Source organism: Papio anubis, chromosome 1, assembly GCF_008728515.1.
Source record: "Papio anubis isolate 15944 chromosome 1, Panubis1.0, whole genome shotgun sequence".
NCBI classification, from domain to species: Eukaryota; Metazoa; Chordata; class Mammalia; order Primates; family Cercopithecidae; genus Papio; species Papio anubis.
This window is the reverse complement of record NC_044976.1, coordinates 27,442,609-27,463,993: the sequence shown is the minus strand read 5'-3', so window position 1 is coordinate 27,463,993 and position 21,385 is coordinate 27,442,609. Positions and strand designations below refer to the sequence as shown.

The 21,385-nt window shown below is 43.3% G+C and overlaps 1 protein-coding gene across 29 annotated transcripts in view; it reads right to left on the bottom strand.

The window, feature by feature from the left end:
- The window catches only part of EPB41 (erythrocyte membrane protein band 4.1), a 230,613-nt gene that overhangs the window by 10,668 nt on the left and 198,560 nt on the right, over window positions 1-21,385 (bottom strand). For 12 of the 29 annotated variants that reach the window (XM_031666212.1, XM_031666241.1, XM_031666238.1 and 9 more), the window contains 3 exons: window positions 12,197-12,646; window positions 10,857-10,985; window positions 290-391 (listed from right to left, as the gene is read on the bottom strand). In XM_031666212.1, coding sequence (XP_031522072.1) covers window positions 290-391; window positions 10,857-10,985; window positions 12,197-12,646 — 681 coding nt within the window. The remainder of the gene's footprint in view (window positions 1-289; window positions 392-10,856; window positions 10,986-12,196; window positions 12,647-21,385) is intronic. The other 17 variants (XM_031666271.1, XM_031666285.1, XM_031666286.1 and 14 more) reach the window with 5 other exon arrangements.

The window sequence follows — 21,385 nt, the reverse complement described above, 5'->3', positions numbered from 1 at the left end:
CCAGACAGGGGACCCACTGACCAGAGAGACAGACAGATGTGTAAAGAGAACAACCACACCTACCTTTAGGAGACTACTAAGTAGGCAGGGATACTCTCAGGGTATCTCCCTAGATTTACTGCTGGGGAAGGCAGCAGGGCCTTTCCATCCGGGACTCTTTGAATAATGTGGCTTACTAGGGATGGAGCTGAAAATATTTGCTTATGGACTAGGGTCCTTCTTGCAGAGAGGTGGCAGCAAGCTCAGCCTGCCCTTGGGTTCCATAAGGAGGTTCTAGCTGGTCTGTTACCTTGGTAATTTGAGTTGTGGTGGTGCTGCTTGTGGTCTCAGATGTGATAGTTTGAGCTGTCAGCAAGACTCCTGGGTCCAAGTCTCCACTGTTGTCATCAGTCTGCAGAAGAAAGCATGGCTCATCATCATGCCTCTCAGGAAGACTGAGCAAACGTTGCAGGCTGCAGCTTTGCTCTTCAGCTGCACATTCTGATGCAAAAATCTCATTCCCTTAGAGTGACCTCTTTTTTTTTTGAGACGGAGTTTCGCTCTTGTCGCCCAGGCTGGAATGCAGTGGCGTGATCTCAGCTCACTGCAACCTCTGCCTCCCGGTTTTAAGCGATTCTCCTGCCTCAGCCTCCTGAGTAGCTGGGATTGCAGGCATGCACCACCACACCAGGCTAATTTTGTATTTTTAGTAGAGACGGGGTTTCTCTATGTTGGTCAGGCTGGTCTCGAACTCCTGACCTCAGGTGATCCACCCACCTCGGCCTCCCAAAATACTGGGATTATAGGTGTGAGCTACCACACCCGTAACCTCTTAATAAATAAAATAAATTGGGCCATGCTCGGTGGCTCATGCCTGTAATCCTAGCACTTTGGGAGGCGGAGGCGGGCGGATCACCTGAGGTCAGGGGTTTGAGACCAGCCTGGCTAACACAGTGAAACCCTGTGTCTACCAAAAAAACAAAATTAGCTGGGCTTAGTGGCACTTGCCTGTAATCCCAGCTACTCAGGAGGCTGAGGCAGAAGAATCACTTGAACCTGGGAGGCGGAGGTTGCAGTGAGCCAAGATCGCGTCACTGCACTTCCAGCCTGGGCAACAGAGTGAGACTCTGTCTAAAAATAAATAAAATAAAATAAAATAAATTCCCTGGGCACAAAGTTCCTTCTAAAAAAAGTTGGATGGGTATAGTTTCCTTAGCATTGAGTCAGTGACAGGAATGGATCAGAAATAGGAGGCAGGGGCCGGCAGGGGCCGGGAGGGGTGGCTCATGCCTATAATCCCAGCACTTTGGGAGACGAGGAGGGTGGATCACCTGAGGCAAGGAGTTCGAGACCAGACTGACCAACATGGAGAAACCCCATCTCTACTAAAAATACAAAATTAGCCGGGTGTGGTGGTACATGTCTGTAGTCCCAGCTACTCGGAGGCCAAGGCAGGAGAATAGCTTGAACCCAGGAGGCACAGATTGTAGAGAGCCGAGATTGTGACATTGTACTCCAGCCTGAGCAACAAGAGCAAAATTCTGTCTCAAAAACAAAAAACAAAACAACAACAACAACAAAAAAAGAAATAGGAGGCAGGAACATAGCCACAGGTTCAACAACAAGAGTGACAATAAGTGCACGTATAGCATTTTATAGTTCACAAATGCCTTTCAAACATTATCTTTTTTTTTTTTTTTTTGAGACATAGTCTAGCTCTGTTGCCCAGGCGGAGAGCAGTGGTGCAATCTCAACTCACTGAAACCTCCACCTCCTGGGTTTAAGCGATTCTCCTGCCTCAGCCTCCTGAGTAGCTGGGAATATAGGCACACGCCACCATGCCTGGCTAATTTTTGTACTTTTTTCTTTTTTTTTTTTTTTGAGACGGAGTTTCACTTCTGTTGCCCAGGCTGGAGTGCAATAGTGTGATCTTGGCTCACTGCAACCTCTGCTTCCCAGGTTCAAGCAATTTTCCTGCCTCAGCCTCCCAAGAAGGTGGAATTACAGGCGCCTGCCACGACGCCTAGCTAATTTTTGTATTTTTAGCAGAGACAGAGTTTCACCATATTGGCCAGGCTGGTCTTGGACTCCTGACTTCGTGAACCCCCGACCTCCACCTCCCAAAGAGCTGGGATTATAGCTCTTTGAGCCACCACGCCCAACCACTAACTAATATTTTTTTCAGCCAAAACCAGTCATCTACTTTAGATTCAGACTCAACTAATATTTATCATACTCCTACTATGTGCCAAGCATATAATTCAACTGTTATCTCAGTTATGCCTCTCAGTATCTGAGGGAGGAACCATTATTATACACACTGTACAGTTAAGAAACAGAGTCTGAGAGGTTAAGAATTGTCCAAGGCCGGGCGCTGCGGCTCAAGCCTGTAATCCTGTGCACTTGGGAGGCCGAGATGGGCTGGATCAACAGGTCAGGAGATCGGTGACCATCCTGCTAACACGCAGTCCGCCTCTCTACTAAGAAATACAAAAACTAGCCGGCGAGGTGGCGGCTTCTGTAGCCCCAGAAGCTACTGGAGGCTGAGGCCGAGAATGCATGTAAACTGGAGGGCGGAGCTTGCAGTGAGCTGAGATCCCGCCACTGCACTCCAGCCTGGCTACAGAGGCAGACCTCGCCTCGAAAAGAATTTGTCCAAAACTCTAATGGGTGTTTGAACTAGGACTCAGGGCAAGAAACTTCCTGTGTGGAGTCTGGGGTTTGGGTCCTCACCCAGACAGTAACCAGCTGTGGGACCTTGGGCAAGTCATTCTGACTTCTCTGAGCTTTGGGTTTCTCATTTATTTGATTTTTAAATTTTTATTTATTTTATTTTTTGTTGAGAGAGAGTTTTGCCTTCTCCCCAGGCTGGAGTACAATAGTGGGATCTCGGCTCACTGCAACCTCCACCTCCCAGGTTCAAGTGATTCTCCTGCCTCAGCCTCCCAAGCAGCTGGGATTACAGGCGCACTCCACCACACCTGGCTAATTTTGTATTTTTAGTAGAAACGGGGTTTCACCATGTTGGCAAGGCTGGTCTCAATCTCCTGACCTCAGGTGATCCACCTGCCTGAGCCTCCCAAAGTGCTGGGATTATAGGCGTGAGCCATTGAGCCTGATCTAGTTTTCTCATTTATAAAAGCAATACTGGGGCCTGGGCACAGTGGCAACTGTAATCCCAGCACTCTGGGAGGCCAAGGCAGGCGGATCACGAGGTCAGGAGTTCAAGACCAGCTGACCAATATGGTGAAACCCTGTCTCTACTAAAAATGCAAAAATTAGCCAGGCATGGTGGCACAGGCCTGTCGTCCCAGCCACTCACGAGGCTGAGGCAGGAGACTCTCTTGAACCCAGGAGGTGGAGGCTGCAGAGAGTTGAGATCGTGCCACTGCACTCCAGTCTGGGTGACAGAGGGAGACTCCATCTCAAAAAAAAAAAAAAAAAAAAAAAAATCCCAGCTACTTGGAAGACTGAGGCAGGAAAATCGCTTGAAACCAGAAGGCAGAGGTTGCAGTGAGTCGAGATTGCACCACTGCACTCCAGCCTGGGCAACAAGAGCAAAACTCCATCTCAAAAATAAATAAATAAATAAATAAAATAAAAAATAAAAACAATACGGGAATATGTGTTCTGCCTACACCGTAGCACTTGTAAACAAAGAAATTATACAAATAAAATTAGCTTATAACTTGTTATAACATGAATTTGCATGCCAGAAGGGCTAAAGCTTTTTGAAGAATTCCTCCTCTACAAACCTGTGACGCTATCTTTATCTACCTCCTGCCCGCTCCCTCTAGTCTCTCTTCTGTCTCTGAAGAATGCTAAAGATACAGGAGACACTGTTATGTTTTCCTACTTACTCTGTTCCATACAGGGCCTCTTTTCCTTGATCCTCTTACCAATGTTTCCCCATAATGGTCATTTTATGACCCAGCAATTTGACTCTTAGATGTTTACTCAAGATAAATGAAACACCCACAAAAAGATTTGTGGCCAGGCACGGTGGCTCATACCTGAAATCCCATCATTGTGGGAAGTGTAGGCAGGTGGATTACCTGAGGTCAGGAGTTCTAGACCGGCCTGGCCGACATGGTGAAACCCTGTCTCTACCACAAAATACCCAAAAATTAGCCGGGCGTGGTGATGCATGCCTGTAGTCCCAGTTACTCTGGAGGCTGAGGCAGGAGGATTGCTTGAACGGGGAGGTGGAGGTTGCAGTGGGCTGACAGCATGCCACTGTACTCCAACCTCGGCAACAGAGTGATACTCTGTCTCAAAAAAAAAAAAAAAAAAAAAAAAAAAGGTTTGTGCATGAACATTCATAGCAGCTTTATTAATATTTTCCCAAACTGAAATTCATCCAATTGTCCATCAACGAATGAATAGATAAAAAATTGTGGTATATTCATGCAATGTAATACTATTCAGCAATAAAAATGAGGGAACTACTGATTCACATAACATGGATGAATCTAAAAAACATTATATTCAGAAAGAAGGCAGACACTGTTGGGATCAGTGGCTCATGCCTGTAATACCAGCACTACGGGAGGTCGAGGTGGGTGGATCACCTGAGGTCAGGAGTTCAAGACCAGCCTGGCCAACATGGTGAAACCCTGTCTCTACTAAAAATACAAAAATTAGCCAGGTGAAGTGGTGGGCGCCTGTAATCCCAGCTACTCAGGAGGCTGAGGCAGGAGAATCACTAGAATCCGGGAGGTGGAGGTTGCGGTGAGCTGAGATGGTACCACTGCGCTCCAGCAGCCTGGGCGACAGAGTAAGACTCCAATGAAAGAAAAGAAAAGAAAGAAAGAGAGAAAGAGAGAGAGAGAGGAAAGAAGGAAGGAAGGAGGGAGGGAGGGAGGAAGGAAGGAAGGAAGGAAGGGAGGAAGGGAGGGAGGGAGGGAGGGAAAGAAAAGAAAGAAAAGAAAGAGGCCAGGTGTGGTGGCTCAAGCCTGTAATCTCAGCACTTTGGGAGGCCGAGACGGGCGGATCACGAGGTCAGGAGATCGAGACCATCCTGGCTAACATGGTGAAATCCCGTCTCTACTAAAAAAATACAAAAAAACTAGCCGGGCGTGGTGGCAGGCACCTGTAGTCCCAGCTACTCGGGAGGCTGAGGCAGGAGAATGGTGTAAACCTGGGAGGCAGAGCTTGCAGTGAGCTGAGACTCCGTCTCAAAAAAAAAAAAGAAAGAAAGAAGCCAGACACAAAAGTGTACTACTGTATACTTCTACTTACACGAAGTCCAAATCAGGCAAAACTAAGCTGTACTGATAGAAAGCAGAGCACTGGCTGCCTAAAGGGGTAGAAATCAAATGAAAAAGGCTATGAAGGCAGTTTCAGGAGTAATGTTCTGTATCCTAAATGTGTCTTGGTTACACACGTATAGACATCTGTCAAAACCAATCAAATTGCTAGGCATGGTGGCTCACGGCTGTAATACCAGCACTTTGGGAGGCCGAGGAGGGAGGATTGCTTGAGCCCAGGAGATCAAGATCAGCCTGAGTAACAAAGTGAGTCCCGTCTGTACAAAAAATTAAATAATTAGGCTGGGTGCAGTGGCTCACGCCTGTAATCCCAGCACTTTGGGAGGCAAAGGCGGGAAGATCATGAGGTTAGGAGTTCGAGACCAGCCTGACCAACATGGTGAAACCCTGTTTCTACTGAAAAAATAAATACAAAAATTAGCCAGGCATGGTGGCATGCGCCTGTAATTCCAGCTATTCAGAAGGCTGGACAGGAGAATCGCTTGAACCTGGGAGGCAGAGGTTGCAGTGAGCTGAGATCACGCCATTGCAGTCCAGGCTAGGTGACAGAGTGTCAAAAAAAAAAATTAAAAAGTTAGTCACATGTAGTGGTGTGCCGCTGGAGTCCTAGCTACTTAGGAGGCTGAGGTGGGAAGATCACTTGAGCCCAAAAGGTCGAGCCTGCAGTGAACTGTGGTTATGGCACTGTACTCCAACCTGGGCAACAGTGTAGCCTGTAATCCCTGCACTTTGGGAGGCTGAGGTGGGCTGATCACTTGAGACCTGTCTGTGCGTTTCACTGTATGTAAATTTTACCTCAAACACACCCATATACACACATTAAAAAATTACACATAAAAACCATCCCCTCTGACCATGTTTTCCAAAGCATGGAGACTGTGAATGAATAAAAAAATGGTGCTCGGGCTTACTTATCCAGCAAGATAATAAAAGCAAAAGTAGAAATAGTAAATAAATAATAACAATTGCAAATGAGTATCTAGTAATTATTATCTGCCAGGCACTTTGGAAACCTTTTATGTGCATTAATTCATTTATTCCTGACAACAACCCTATGAGGTACAACTATTAGCCACATTTTACAAATGAGGAAACTGAGGCACATGGCGATTTAGTAATTTGACTGCACATTAGTAAGTGACAGGGCAAGTTCAAAGCCAGGAAATCTGACTCTGACTCGAAAGTCAACACTCTTCCCCACTCTACCCCACTGTCTAGCATCAGTAACAAAAAGCAATGTGGGCCAGGAGCAGTGGATCATGCCTGTAATCCCAGCACTTTGGGAGGTCAAGGTGGGCAGATCACCTGAGATCAGGAGTTCGAAACCAGCCTAACCAACATGGCAAAACCCATCTATACTAGAAATACAAAAATTAGCTGGGCATGGGGACGCAGCTTCTTGGGAGGCTGAGGCTGGAGAATCGCTTGAACCTGGGAGGTGGAGGTTGCAGTGAGCCAAGATCACGCCACTGCACTCCAGCCTGGGTGACAAAGTGAGACTCCATCTCAAAAATAAATAAATAAATAAACAAATAAAAAAATAAAAAGCAATTTGTATCTTGACTGACTGTCTTAAGCCTGGTTAAAATGAAATAAAAGCAAATGTTTAACAATGCAATATAATAATAGCTACCATTTTGAATAGCTAATAAGTACCAGGCAAACATTGTGCTTATTTCAATAACTTGATCAAAGTATTTTTCAGAAGAGAAAACTAAGGCTCAAAAAGACAAGTGACTTGCCCAAGATCACAAAACCAGCAAATGTCAGAATTAAGACCCAAGTCACTCTAATTCCAAAGTCCATGGGCTCTGTCGAGCATATCACGCTGCCTTTATATTTCTCTAATATGTTAGGATATTTTAAAATGACTGCTTCTGTTTCCTTTTTTTGTAGGAGCTACCTACATTCACACCACATGGACTTCTGTGGGCAGTGTGGCTCTAACTTTTAAAACAATTTATTTTGAACCATTTAAATTTTGGGGGTGCAGGATGCGGTGGCTCATGCCTGTAATCCCTGCACTTTGGGAGGCTGAGGTGGGCTGATCACTTGAGGCCAGAAGTTTGAGACCAACCTGGCCCACAAGGTGAAACCCTGTCTCTACTAAAAATATAAAAATTAGGCTGGGCGCGGTGGCTCACGCCTGTCATCCCAGCACTTTGGGAGGCCAAGGCGGGTGGATCACGAGGTCAGGAATTCAAGACCAGCCTGACCAACGTGGTGAAACCCCATCTCTACTAAAAATACAAAAATTAGCTGGGTGTGGTGGTGGGTGCCTGTAATCCCAGCTACCTGGGAGGCTGAGGCATGAGAATCGCTGGAACCCAGGAGGTGGAGGTTGCAGTGAGCCGAGATGGCACCACTGCACTCCAACCTGGGTGACAAGAGTGAAACTCTGTCTCAAACAAAAATAAAAATAAAAATAAAAATATAAAAATTAGACAGGTGTGGTGGCACGCACATATAATCCCAGCTGCTCGAGAGTTTGAGGCACAAGAATCACTGGAACCCAGGAGGCAGAGGTTGCAGTGAGCTGAGATCATGCCACTGCACTCCAGCCTGGGCTACAGAGCAAGACTGTCTCTTAATAATAATAATAATAATAATAATAATAATAAACTTTTTTGGCTATGTCTATGCTATAAAAATTTTAAAACTTCAAAATGTTGTACAGTGAAAAGTCAGTTTCCCTCCCACTCCCGAGCCGAGTCCTGCAGTCTCAGTCTCCTTCATCAGGGGCCACCATACGTTTTGGTTGTTGGTTTTTTGTTTTGTTTTTTTAGTACCCATTCAGAGGGACTGTATTGATATACAAGCCTAAACACACATAGCTGCAATATATATCCCTTCTGCCTGCCATAAACAGTACCACCATAGTGCACCATGCCTGTTCACTTACCTATTTATCATGTAGCTTGTTCCCTTAAGAAGCTTTAATTAAAGGCCACACAGAATTACCTTAATTGGATGTACCATAATGTATTTAAGCAGCTCTCCACTGACGGACATTTAGCTTGTCTCCATGTTAGTGACAACTTAAAGGGATTCTCTGTCATGTAAAGTAATTATTTCCTATATCCTCTGGCTAATAGCATGTACAGTTTTAAAGCAATTTCCTATTCCTTTCTTTTTCAGTCCCCTTCACTGTCAAGACCTATTCATTCATTTCTCTGTCTCTCTCGACTGACACATTTCTTTTTTCTTGTTTCTTCAGACACTGTAGTTCTTTACAAGCATTACTCCAGAGATGTTCTAGTCATATTCCTAGCCCCAGACCTCTCCCTACCTTATTTCATTTTGTTTTTCTGATACAGGGCCTCACTCTGTCCCCCAGGCTGGAGTGCGGTGGCACAATCACAGCTCATGCAGCCTCAAACTCCTGGGCTCAAGGGAGCCTCTGCCTCACCTCACCAGTTCATGGCTAATTAGCCACCATACCTGGTTAATTTTTTTGTATTTTAGTAAAGACAGGGTTTCTCTATGTTGGTAAGGCTGGTCTCGAACTACTGACCTCAGGTGGTCTGCCTGCCTCGGCCTCCCAAAATGCTGGGATTACAGGCGTGAGCCACCGTGCCCGGCAATGCACATGCTTTTAAATTACCAAGCCACACTGTTTCCTAAATGGAGAAAACATCATCCAGTTCATGGTGAGGTGAGGATTAAGTGAAAAGATTTATGTGAAAGCACCTTGCCAGAATTTCACATGGGTAATCTCTTTCCCATTATTCAGACCTCAGCCAAAATATCACCTCCTCAGAGAGGAATTCCCTGATTATCCTAGTCCCAAAGTAGCAATCTTTCATGTAATCCCATATTGTCTAACTCTTTACACCATTTTAGTTTCCTTGCAGCATTTACCACTGTCTGAAATTTACTTATACATTGTTTATGTGCCTTATTGCCTGTTTCTCCTAACTAGAATGTAAGCTCCAGAGGGTAGGGACTATGTACACCTTGTACATTGCTTTGGCTTAATATGTGAATGCTCAATAAGTATTTGTTGCAGGAATGAAATAACAGTTCAGTTTATAGAGGGAACTGTTTTTCTTAATTTTGGCTTCTTTTGAGTAACAAAAGAAAAACAATTCAACACAAATCAACTCTAGTCCATTCAAACTACCAAAAATGAAAAAGACATTTTACTGAAAGTAGGAAGTAAAAAAATTTTTAGCAGGGCATAGTGGCACACACCTGTAATCCCAGCATTTTGGGAGGCCAAGGCAGGTGGATCCCTTGAGCCCAGGAATTTGAGATCAGCCAGGGCAACATGGTGAAATCCTGTCACTATAAAAAAAATTAGTGAGGTGCAGTTGTGCACACCTGTAGTTCCAGTTACTTGGGAGGCAGAGGTGGGAGGATCGCTTGAGCCTGGGAGGTCTAGCTAGTCTGCAGCGAGCTGAGATCATGCCACTGCACTTCAGCCTGGGCAACAGAGTGAGACCTTGTCTCAAAAAAGAAAATTTAGCCAGGCGTAGTGGCTCATCAGTAATCTCTTCTTTTTTGTTTTTTTTGTTTTTTTTTTTTCAGATGGACTCTTGCTCTGTTGCCCAGGCTGGAGTGCAGTGGAGCAATCTCAGCTCACTGCAACCTCCCACGTTTAAATGATTCTCCTGCCTCATCCTCCTGAGTAGCTGAGATTACAGATGCCTGCTACTATGCCCAGCAAATTTTTGTATTTTTAGTAGAGAAAGGGTTTCACCATGTTGACCAGGCTGGTCTTGAACTCCTGACCTCGTGATCTGCCCGCCTCGGCTTCCCAAAGTGCTGGGATTACAGGCGTGAGCCACTGCGCCCGGCCACCAGTAATCTCTTCTAAAAAGAACTATAATACCAGCACTTTGGGAGGCCGAGACGCGCAGATCACTTGAGGTCAGGAGTTTGAGACCAGCCTGGCCAACATGGTGAGCCCCAACTCTACGAAAAATACAAAAATTAGCCATGTGCACATGACTGTAGAGGCTGAGGCAGGAGAATCACTTGAACCCAGGAGGGAGAGGTTGCAGTGAGCTGAGATTATTGTGCCACTGCACTCTAGCCTGGGCAACAGAGTGAGTGAGACTCTGTCTCAAAAAAACAAAAACAAAAACAAAAACTAAAAAACACTTAGGTCCTCATAACACCATGAGGTAGATATTATTAACATCATGGGCAGGGGAGATCAAGGCTCAGAGATATTCAATTACTTGTCCAGATTAGTAAGTGGAGGAGCCAGGACTTGAACTCAGGCTTTTTTGGACCCAAATCCCATGTTCTCAACCATTACACTAGACTGCCTTATACAAATGAATTGGGTGGATATAAGCAATCAGATCTAAGGCAATTTTGCTTTAAAAAAAAATTCAGATGGAATTTCCTGGGCTCAGGAGATCCTCCCACATCAGCCTCCTGAGTAGCTGGGACTACAGGCACACACCAGTGTGTCCTGCTCAATATTTTGCTTTAGATAAAGTAGTCTGGGACTTTCTTAGACCAGTAATCTCTTCTAAAAAGAACTGCCCCAGAAAAACCTGGTATTCTTGGTGATAAATGACCAGAAACTCTGTGAAGAAAGGTTATTAATTTTGTTTGCAGCCTTTGGTTCTGAAGCATCAGACCATGTCCTACCTGGGCAGCCTCGTAAGTGATGGTCTTGGTCTCAGTGTGGACAATAGGGACGTCTTTGGTTGGGATTTCACTTTTCACAGCATTGGTATTATCTGAGATGGTGACAGTTTGTGTCTTCACCAGGGGAGGCTGTGAAGCAGTAAGGAAAGAGTTACTAGAGTGTTTCTGAAGGCAATGGAGAAGTAATCTTCTGACACTGATCTGATCAAAGAGTTAGCTTTAATTAAGTATAGGGCTAGCTCAATCTCCAAAGGTGTTTACTCTGCCCAAGACTTCGACAGTATTCCAAAGTAACCCTGACAAGGTGTCAAATCATGAGGGATATTAAAAAGCGGCATTACTGTAATAACTTTCATAAGCTTATTGGAAAGCTGTAAGATCAGACAGTTATGACTGGTGATATAAAACACTTTAGACTGACTTTCAGAATTTGAATATAAAACGATTTGCCAAATAGCAATCACTTTGATTTGTCCTTGTGTCTGTACCATTATAATTAAGAAAATCAGCCACATTTCCTCCACTAAGTACAAATGGTACACGAAACAGCAGTGGCAATAGAATGCATTACCCTCGACTTCATTAACTTCTTTCAAATCAATGTCAGAGATTCACTTTGGAGTTACTGAGAAGAGACAGTATTTGGAAAACTGGAAAGAAAAAACCAATCAGTTCTACCACCACCTGGTGATTAATCCCAGAATTTCAGAAGAATGAACATTAGTGGAACATCAAAGGCCTTCTTGTCCATCTCCTCATCTTCCCCAGGAGTATAAATCACCCTGAAACTACCATTTGATTGTGATAAGGTTAAGTGGCCAACCACCTTAGCATAGGAAATCAGTGCCTATGATCCTGGAAGCTCTTGTGGGTGGGGTCAGTGGGAGCGGTGGGCTGCACAATGTGGCTGCAGTACATAAATAATTTGGGGCCTGAAATCTCGTAAGAAGATGAGTTGCCCCTTTAATTAAGAGTATTTGAATTTTTTAAGCATGGTCTCAGAACACTGAAGCCTCCTCACCAAAGAAGTTGCCACAATTTACCTCTTTCCATGGCCCACACTTGAGCAAGGAAAAGATGAACACACTTAACCAGCTTCATAAAGACTGACAGCTGGAGTTTTGTTCAGTTATCAGAGAAGAAAGCATTTCTAGCCATGGAGTTAATTGCTCTGAATGAATTTCTTTGGCACAATCAAAGACTTTAATTTTACTCTGTGATTTTGAAAACAGCAGGGAGGCCACTACCCTCAGCACACCACCACCATCTCCTATACAGGACAGATTCTGGCCCTCTTCCAAAGACAGTTATTAGACCTGCATCATTGAATAAGTTACTACCTGGAAACTTCGAATGAGGGTGGGGAACTGGTTACCCACATGAAAGTCAAGAAATGATCCATTTTGTTTTCCAAGTGGCTCTCCTGGTGTAACATGTTCTTCACTACTCTCTGCCTTTTTTTCACCAGGTTGCAGCTGACAGGAAGCTGGTGTTACTGAGAACTTTAAGGCACCGGCCTGTTCCTCCACTCCTATACATTCCCCAGTTGGGCCTCTTGGCATCTCCTTAATATCAAGATAGCCAGCTGCCCCCTCCTCCTTCTCTTCTGTCTCCTTGCTGCTTATGGAGAGGGAGCCAAAGGCAAAGCTTTGCAGAGACTCCGACGGGGTGGTCATCTGGCTTTTACTAGGAACTACCAAATGCTTGGGACCCTCCCATTCAGAGTCAGGGTTAGTAGATGGCCCCTTTGTCACGACAGCCACCTCCTCTGTGCGAATGCCATTTATACTCTACAAATGAACGAACACATACAAAAGCAAGAAGATTAGGTATAAGTGGGAGAATGAACTCTGAGAATCAACAATGATTTTTGGAAGCCTCAAAAATATTGCTACTAATATAAACTATGAATCTTAGCTGATAACATGATCAAAAGGAAGAACTGCTGTTCACTACACATTATCAGCAGCTTAAGCAGTTCCAACCTCATTTTGGTCCTATTTCTATATCATTGTTAATCTGAAAAACAATTATCCAGCAATTTATATTCCTATGGTCTTCCTTGTGTAACATACTTAAAGGAGTTACTTTGTCATTCCTAAATGCCTAAGTTATTACTATGCACAGGACACAATGCAATTTGTGAGTCAGTCAAAATATATTGTTTTTTTTTTTTCTTTGAGACAGGGTCTCACTCTGTCACCCAGGCTGGAGTGCAGTGGTGTGACCATAGCTCACTGCAGCCTTGAATTCCTGGATTTAAGGGATCCTCCTGCCTCAGCCTCCAGAGTAGTTAGAACTACAGGCATGCTCCACCAAAACCTGGCTAGGTTTTACATTTTTTGTAGAAACAGGGTCTCACTATGTAGTCCAGGCTGATCTCAAACTCCTGGCCTCCCGTAATCCTCCCACCATGGCCTCCCACAGTGCTGGGATTACAGGCAAAACATATTCGTAAGGAACCTAATCAGGTTGAAAAATGTTTCATATTTCCAAACCGTATGTATTCTCACACTAGCCCTGCGTGGAGAAGCTAAAATCTAGACTAGCTGTCAGGGAGACAGAAGTTGAGTACATCTAGCACAGGCTTACTTCAATCATTGTCATGACATCAAACATGATATCAAAAATGGTGAAATGTTTCTTTGTAACAATTAAAATGACCCAGCAGCTGATATGTATTTCTTCACAGATGAAAGACACAACACTTCCAACCTCCAAGAGAAATAAATCCTGGAAACACAGAGTTCCCTCCTGGGCCGAATACTTCACTCCACAGGAAAAACAGTTCTAAAGCAAGTAGTGTCAGCACTCTGTATCTGTGGGTTCTGCATCCATAGATTCAACCAACCATGGATCAAAAGTATTTGGAAAAAAAACTGCATCTATGCTGAATATGTACAGACTTTTTTCTTGTCATTGTTCCCTAAAGAATACAGTATAACAACTATTTACATAGCGTTTATATTGTATTAGGTATTATGAGTAATCTAGAGATGATTTAAAGTATTCAGGAGAATATGCATAGGTTATATGTAAATACCATGTCATTTTTAATCCAAGACTTGAGCATTTGTGAATTTTGGTATCCAGGGGAGGTCCTGGAACCAAGGCCCCACAGATACTGCGGGACCACTGTACCTGGAAGAGCATGTGGATGAGAAGATACCATCCCAGTATATGGACCTATTCCTAAGTTAAAAGAAAGGTGCTCTAGGTGGAAGAAGAAGGAATTCACACTAGTAGGAAATGAATGAGTCATTTGAAAAATAAATAACCTTGCCACAAAAAGAATAAAATACCTAGGAATGCCAGCTAACCAGGAAGGTGAAAGATCTCTACAATACCACAGGGCTATAGCAACCAAAACAGCAATGGTGGGTTGGGCATGGTGGTTCATGTCTGTAATCCCAGCACGCTGGGAGGCTGAGGCGGGCAGATCACCTGAGGTCAGGAGTTTGAGATCAGCCTGGCCAACAATGCAAAACCCCGTTCATGCCTGTAATCCCACCACTTTGGGAGGCTGAGGTGGGCAGATCACCTGAGGTCAGGAGTTCGAGATCACCCTGGCCAACATGGCAAAATCCTGTCTCTACAAAAATACAAAAATTAGCTGGGCATGGTGGCATGTGCCTGTAGTCCCAGCTACTTGGGAGGCTGAAGCAGGAGAATTGCTTAAACTCGGAAGGTGGAGGTTGCAGTGAGCTGAGATCAAGCCACTGCACTCCAGCCGGGGTGATAGAGTGAGACTCTGCCTCAAAAAAGAAAAGAAAAGAAAAGAAAACAACAACAACAACAACAAAACAAACACCAGCATGGTGTACTGGTATGAAAACGGACATATGAAACAGAATAGAGAACCTAGAAATAAGACCACACACCTACAACTATCTGATCCTCAACAAAGCTGACAAAAACAAGCAATGAGGAAAGGAAGGATTCTCTATTCAATAAATGGTGCTGGGATAACTGGCTAGCCATATACACAAGATTGAAACTGGATTCCTTCCTTATACCATATACAAAAGTCAACTCAAGATGGATTAAAGACTTAAATGTAAAACCCAAAACTAATAAACACCCTGGAAGACAACCTAGGCAATAGCATTCCGGACACAGGAACTGGCAATTTTTTTTTTTTTTTTGAGACACAATCTCGCTCCGTCACCCAGGTTGGAGTGTAGTGGTGTGATCCTGGCTCACTGCAAGCTCTGCCTCCTGAGTTCAAGTGATTTTCCTGCGTCAGCCTCCAAAGTAGCTGGGACTACAGACATGTGTCACCACGCCTGGCTAATTTTTGTATTTTTAGAAGAGACGGGGTTTCGCCATGTTAGCCAGGCTGGTCTTGAGCTCCTGACCTCATGACCCGCCCACCTCGGCCTCCCAAAGTGCTGGGATTACAGGCATGAGCCACCGTGCCCAGCTAAGAACTGGCAAAGATTTTATGATGAAGATGCCAAAAGCAATCACAACAAAAGCAAAAATTGACAAATGGGATCTAATTAAACTTAAGAGCTTCTGCACAGTGTAAGAAACTATCAATAGAGTAAACAACCTACAGAATTGGAGAAAATATTTGCAAATTCCGCATCTGACAAAAGTCTAATATCCCGCATCTATAAGAAACTTAAACAAATTTACAAGAAAACAACAACCCCATTAAAAAATGGGCAAAAGGACATGAACAGACACATTTCAAAAGAAGATATACATGTGGCCGACAAGCATAAGAAAAAAGGTTCAATATCACTGATCATTAGAGAAATGCAAATCAAAACCACAGTGAGACACTATGTCCCACCAGTTAGAATGGCTATTATTAAAAAGTCAAAAAATAACAGATGCTGGTGAGGTTGCAGAGAAAAGGGAATGCTTATACACTGTTGGTGGGAGTGTAAATTAGTTCAACCACTGTGTAAAGCAGTGTGGTGATTCCTCAAGGAGCTAAAAACAGAACTAACATTTGACCCAGCAATCCTATTACGAGGTGCATACCCAAAGGAATATAAATCGTTTTACCATTAAGACACATGCATGTGTATGTTTATTGTAGCACAATTCACAATGACAAATACATAAAATCAGCCTAAATTCCCATCAATGGCAAATTAAAGAAAATGTGATCTCTCTCTCTCTATACACACACACACACACACACACACACACACACACACACACACACACCATGGAATACTATGCAGCCATAAAAAAGAACGAGCTCACGTCCTTTGCAGGAACATGGATGGAGCTGGAGGCCATTATCCTTAGCAAACGAACACAGGAACAATAAAAGCAAACACTGCATATTCTCATTTATAAGTGGGACCTAAATGATGAGAACACATGGATACAAGGGGAACAACAGACACCAGAGCCTACTTGGGGTGGAGGGTGAGAGGAAGGAGAGGATCAGAAAAAATAACTATTGGGTACTAGGCTTAGTACTTGGGTGACAAAATAATCTGTAAAACAAACCCCCATGACACAAATTTACCTACATAACAAACCTGCACATGTACCTAAAATAAAAGTCAAAAGAAGAAAAAGAAATAACCTAACCAAAGCCAAATGTCATGGCAAGTGACATCTGCATATGCTCACCAGAGAGCTGTATATAAGCCGCTTAGGCATGAAATATTGGTAAGAGCCTTTGACCATATTATAAACCACAGAGAAACAATACAGAAAGGAACTCTTAAGAAGGTGTTCCTGGCTGGGCACAGTGGCTCACGCTTGTAATCCCAGCACTTTGGGAGACCAAGGTGGGTGGATCACCTGAGGTTGGGAGTTCGAGCCTGTCCAACATGGAGAAACCCCGTCTCTACTAAAAATACAAAATTAGCCGGGCATGGTGGCACACGCCTGTAATCCCAGCTACTCAGGAGGCTGAGGCAGGAGAACTGCTTGAATCTGGGAGGCAGAGGTTGCAGTGAGCCAAGATCGCACTGTTGCATTCCAGCCTGGGCAACAAGAGCGAAACTCCGTCTCAAAAAGAAAAAAAGAAGGTAAGAAGGTGTTCCTATGAGTAAACAATATAGTTTGAACCAGCTTACACATTGTAGTACTCAAAGCAATGTTACATGTATTATATTAGGAAAATCACTGCTGCTCCTTAACTTGTAAACCAGCCTCCATTTTGATTAATATTAACCAGGGCTCTATAAAGGCAAGGAAAGACACACTACACACAGGAACTTCAGGCCAGCTTCACTCCCAAGCCATCTTGAAACATGCAACTCAAAAGCATCTCAAACTGGCACCAGTTGAATTCATATTAGGTAGATCTTTCATTGGCTGACAACAAATATGACTTAGGATATGAAAGATGGAACTGAAAGACTGACAACAGGGCTGTCTCTGTCTGCAAATGTATCTGAGATACAGCAATTATTCTTGACAAGAATATATGAATTTCTTCATATTTAACATGAAAATAATACTTGGTTTGACTTATAGGGTTCTGAGGATCAAATACAATAACATACTGTATATGAAACCATATTGTATACTTCCTCATTTAATTCAACCAACCAATGAGCAGAGCACCTATAATGTGCTAGGGCCTGGGGGACACTAGAATGAATCTGTCATATTGTTAAGATGCTATGCTACTTTCCAGGGCACTTATCTCACTGTTTCTTTTGAGTCAGGCAAGTGGCTACAGAGCTGTTCAAAAATAGATCAGCTGGCAAAACAAATAGGCTTTCTGAAATTGCTACATGCTAGTCCTAGCATTGTGAATAGCTATCTGAACCCATTCACATGGAGAGGAATTTTGGGCTTCTTTAAACAATTTGTCACAACTGAGAAGGCTGATTAATAATCAGAAAAATACCTAAGATAATCAAGTAAGAGCCAATTTTGTGCCAGTTTGTTCAAGTGGTAAGTGGTAGTCTGTCATCAAGAAGCTATTTGTGAACCAAACATTACTTAGGTCAGCACTACCTGACCCACACTTGCCTACTGCTGAGTTAAATTAGACAGATCAACCTATTGTTTTCCAAAGCATGTATAGAAGAGAACAATGATAAAAGCCCTAGACACAGTAATTTCAACCCAACAAATATTTACTGAGCACCTAATATGTACTAGTCTTCAGAAATAAAAGAAAAACATAACAGTTAGGTTGGATTACCATTTATAGCACTCTCACATATGGTCAAATCAGCTTTTCCAGTTGACGGTGTTACCCAGATCTCTAGGACAACAGAGACAACTATTTGTTGAGCATCCTCCCAGGGGTGTAGAATGCAACATGTTGCAAACTAAACTCATCTCTGCTGCTGTCTGGGTATCCCTCCCCAACTTCCTCCATCATTTCTTCTTTTTTTTTTTTTTCCTTTTCTTTGAGACAGGGTTTCACTCTTGTTGCCCAGGCTGGAGTGCAATGGCGTGATGTCAGCTCACTGCAACCTCTGCCTCCCAGGTTCAAGCGATTCTCCTGCCTGAGCCTCCCAAGTAGCTGGGATTACAGGCATTCGCCACTGCGCCTGGCTAATTTCGTATTTTTAGTACAGACAGGGTTTCTCCATGTTGGTCAGGCTGGTCTTGACCTCAGGTGATCCACCTGCTTCAGCCTCCCAAAGTGCTGGGATTACAGAAGTGAGCCACCGCATCTGGCCCCTCCATCATTTCCATCATATTGGTAGAAGGTATATACATCCATTCAGTCATCCATGCCAGAATTCTGAGAATCATCTTCAACTCCTTCCTTATATTTATCCGCTAACCCCCAGAGATTATGTCACCAAAGCATTTTTATTCCATTTTAATATCTCCTTTATCTATTTGCTTTAATGTTTCCCTCATCAATTCCCACATTTACTACCTTTGTTCAAGCTCTTCGCCCAAGCTGGAGTAGAGTGGTGCAATCTCAGCTCACTGAAGCCTCCACCTTCCGGGTTCAAGTGATTCTCCTGCCTCAACCTCCAAGTAGCTGGGGTTACAGATGCGTGCCACCATGCCCAGCTAATTTTTGTATTTTTAGTCAAGACACGGTTTCATCATGTTGGCCAGGCTGGTCTTGAACTCCTGACCTCAAGTAATCTGCCCACCACGGCCTCCCAAACTGTTGAGATTACAGGTGTGAGCCACTGTGCCCGGCCTGTTAAAGCTCTTAGAATACCTCATCCAGATTACCACAAATGCCATCAACAGTTTTTCTTCTTTCCTTTCTTCCTTCCTTCTTATCTCAAACCTTCCTTGAATGTGTCATCTATCATGCTGCTAAAGTGCTTATTTCTAAAACTAAACATTGAAAATTCAATTTTCTAGTTTAAAACCCTTCATTGGGTTTTAGTAAGACAGAAAATACTTTAAAATCTGACCCTTACCTCTCTCTCCAGCTTCATCCAGCTACACCTCCACATATATCCTTCTTCCCATTACTTCAACTATTTTTAGTTCCTAGGACAGAGCATCTTTCTCTTACCTCTGTGCCTTTGTAAATGTTATTCCTTCTGCCTGGAAGTCCACACTTAGCTCAATTGTCATTTCTTCTAGATTTTCCTTGGCTGCTTAAAATATGTTTAGATAACAGTCCTCTTTTGTTCCCATTGTACCCTATCATCACTGGCATATTCATCTGTCTTTTCCATTAGACTATGAAATCCTTGGGGGATGAGAACTTGTTATTGTCTTACTTAGCTCTCTTTCTTGTACAATTTTTGGTAAGTAATAGATGCTCAGTAAAAACATGTTGAAGGTATGTTGGGTAAATCCAGGTCACTTGAGAACTTCTTCTTTGCCCTGTGCTATTCAGTAACTAAAATGTTTAGAAAAGCACGCTTAGGAAGAAATAAACAGTGGCTCATTTGACCAGACTCATAGTCTAGTCCAGCATTTTATCTCCTCCATCAGTAAAATAAGAGAAAACTAATATTTTTGTATGTTTACCATGTGCCAGGTGCTGTGCTAATCACTTTAGCATGTTTTTTCATTGAATTATTGACAGAATAATTATGTAGTAGTCATTATTTCTATTTTATGGATGAACAGATGGGCAGCTACTGTTTAAACTCAGATCTATCTCTGGTTCTAGAGCCCATCTTCTTCCCATGACACCAGAAGGTATTCAAGTAGGACCAAAGCACATGTCCTATTTATTTTACTCCTGTATATATTTATTTTTTAGAAATAGGCTCTTGCTATGTTGCTCAGGCAGGATTCAAATCCCTGGGCCCAAGGGATCTTTCCACCTCAGGCTCCCGATTAGCTAGGACTACAGGCACATGCCAGTGTGCCCAGCTTCAGGACATGTCCTATCATGCTCAAAATAACACATAGCAAACCTGACTCTAACTTTGAGAAGTACAAACAGCGTCCAAACTCCTCTTAACAGTCTGTTCTTAGTGGCTGACACTACATTTTTACATATAAGAAGGCTGAAAAGCCAGAAGATAAGATTGGTCAGAAGAAGATACAAAGTCTCCATGTCACAAGACACCCAGAATTTGGCATTTAGTATCAGTAAAGAATTCTAACTGACAGTGTTGTTGCCTTTGGCTGTGACCATCATCAAGGGCCATTGGATTATATAAGACTGCAACTGCACATACCAAATTAGCCTGAAAACTTGAAAGGGATCTTCTCAAGTAGAAGATAATATATGGCTGTGTCTGAACCATTCTCAGTGACAAAAAGGCAAAGTTGAGACTTAATGTGATTCAAAGGTGTTAATCTAGACATTGCTTACCTGAATTGATGGGGAATCTATAAGAAAAAAGATGCTGGCCGGGTGTGGTGGCTCACACCTGTAATCCTAGCACTTTGGGAGGCCAAGGGGGGTGGGTCACCTGAGGTCAGGAGTTCAGGACCAGCCTAGCCAACATGGCGAAACCCCGTCTCTACTAAAAATATAAAAATTAGCCAGGCGTGGTGGTGCACACCTGTAATCCCAGCTATTCGAGAGACTGAGGAAGGAGAATCGCTTGAACCCAGGAGGCGGAGGTTGCAGTGAGCTGAAATTGTGCCACTGCACTCCAGCTTGTGCGACAGGAGGGAGGCTCCATCTCAAAAAAAAAAAGAAAAAGAAAAAGGAAAAAAGATGCTATGATAGAAAGACTGGCTGCCTATAAAGTACTACAATGATATCTAGTTGGTTTTAATAATATGAAAAAAAGAATGCTAGACAAATATTTAATGGAACAGAAACATTATTTGAAGATTCTCAATTTCATTTAAAAAGTCAATGGCTCCTGCTAAGTATGATAATTCAGTATTTTCTTTGTTTTGGGGAAGAAAACAATTTTTTTTTCCTAAAGGCTTTCTCTCAAAAACTATTTATGCAAAGGGATTATGTCTCAGAATCATCAGACCCTGATTATACATGTACCTTTATGAGTTATAAATTACCCCTTTTTTGACCTATGAATTCCAGATATCATTAAAAGCAGGATATGGGCTGGGCACGGTGGCTCACGCCTACAATCCCAGCACTTTGGGAGGCCAAGGCGGGTGATCACCTGAGGTGGGGAGTTCGAGACCAGCCTGACCAACATAGAGAAACCCTGTCTTTACTAAAAATACAA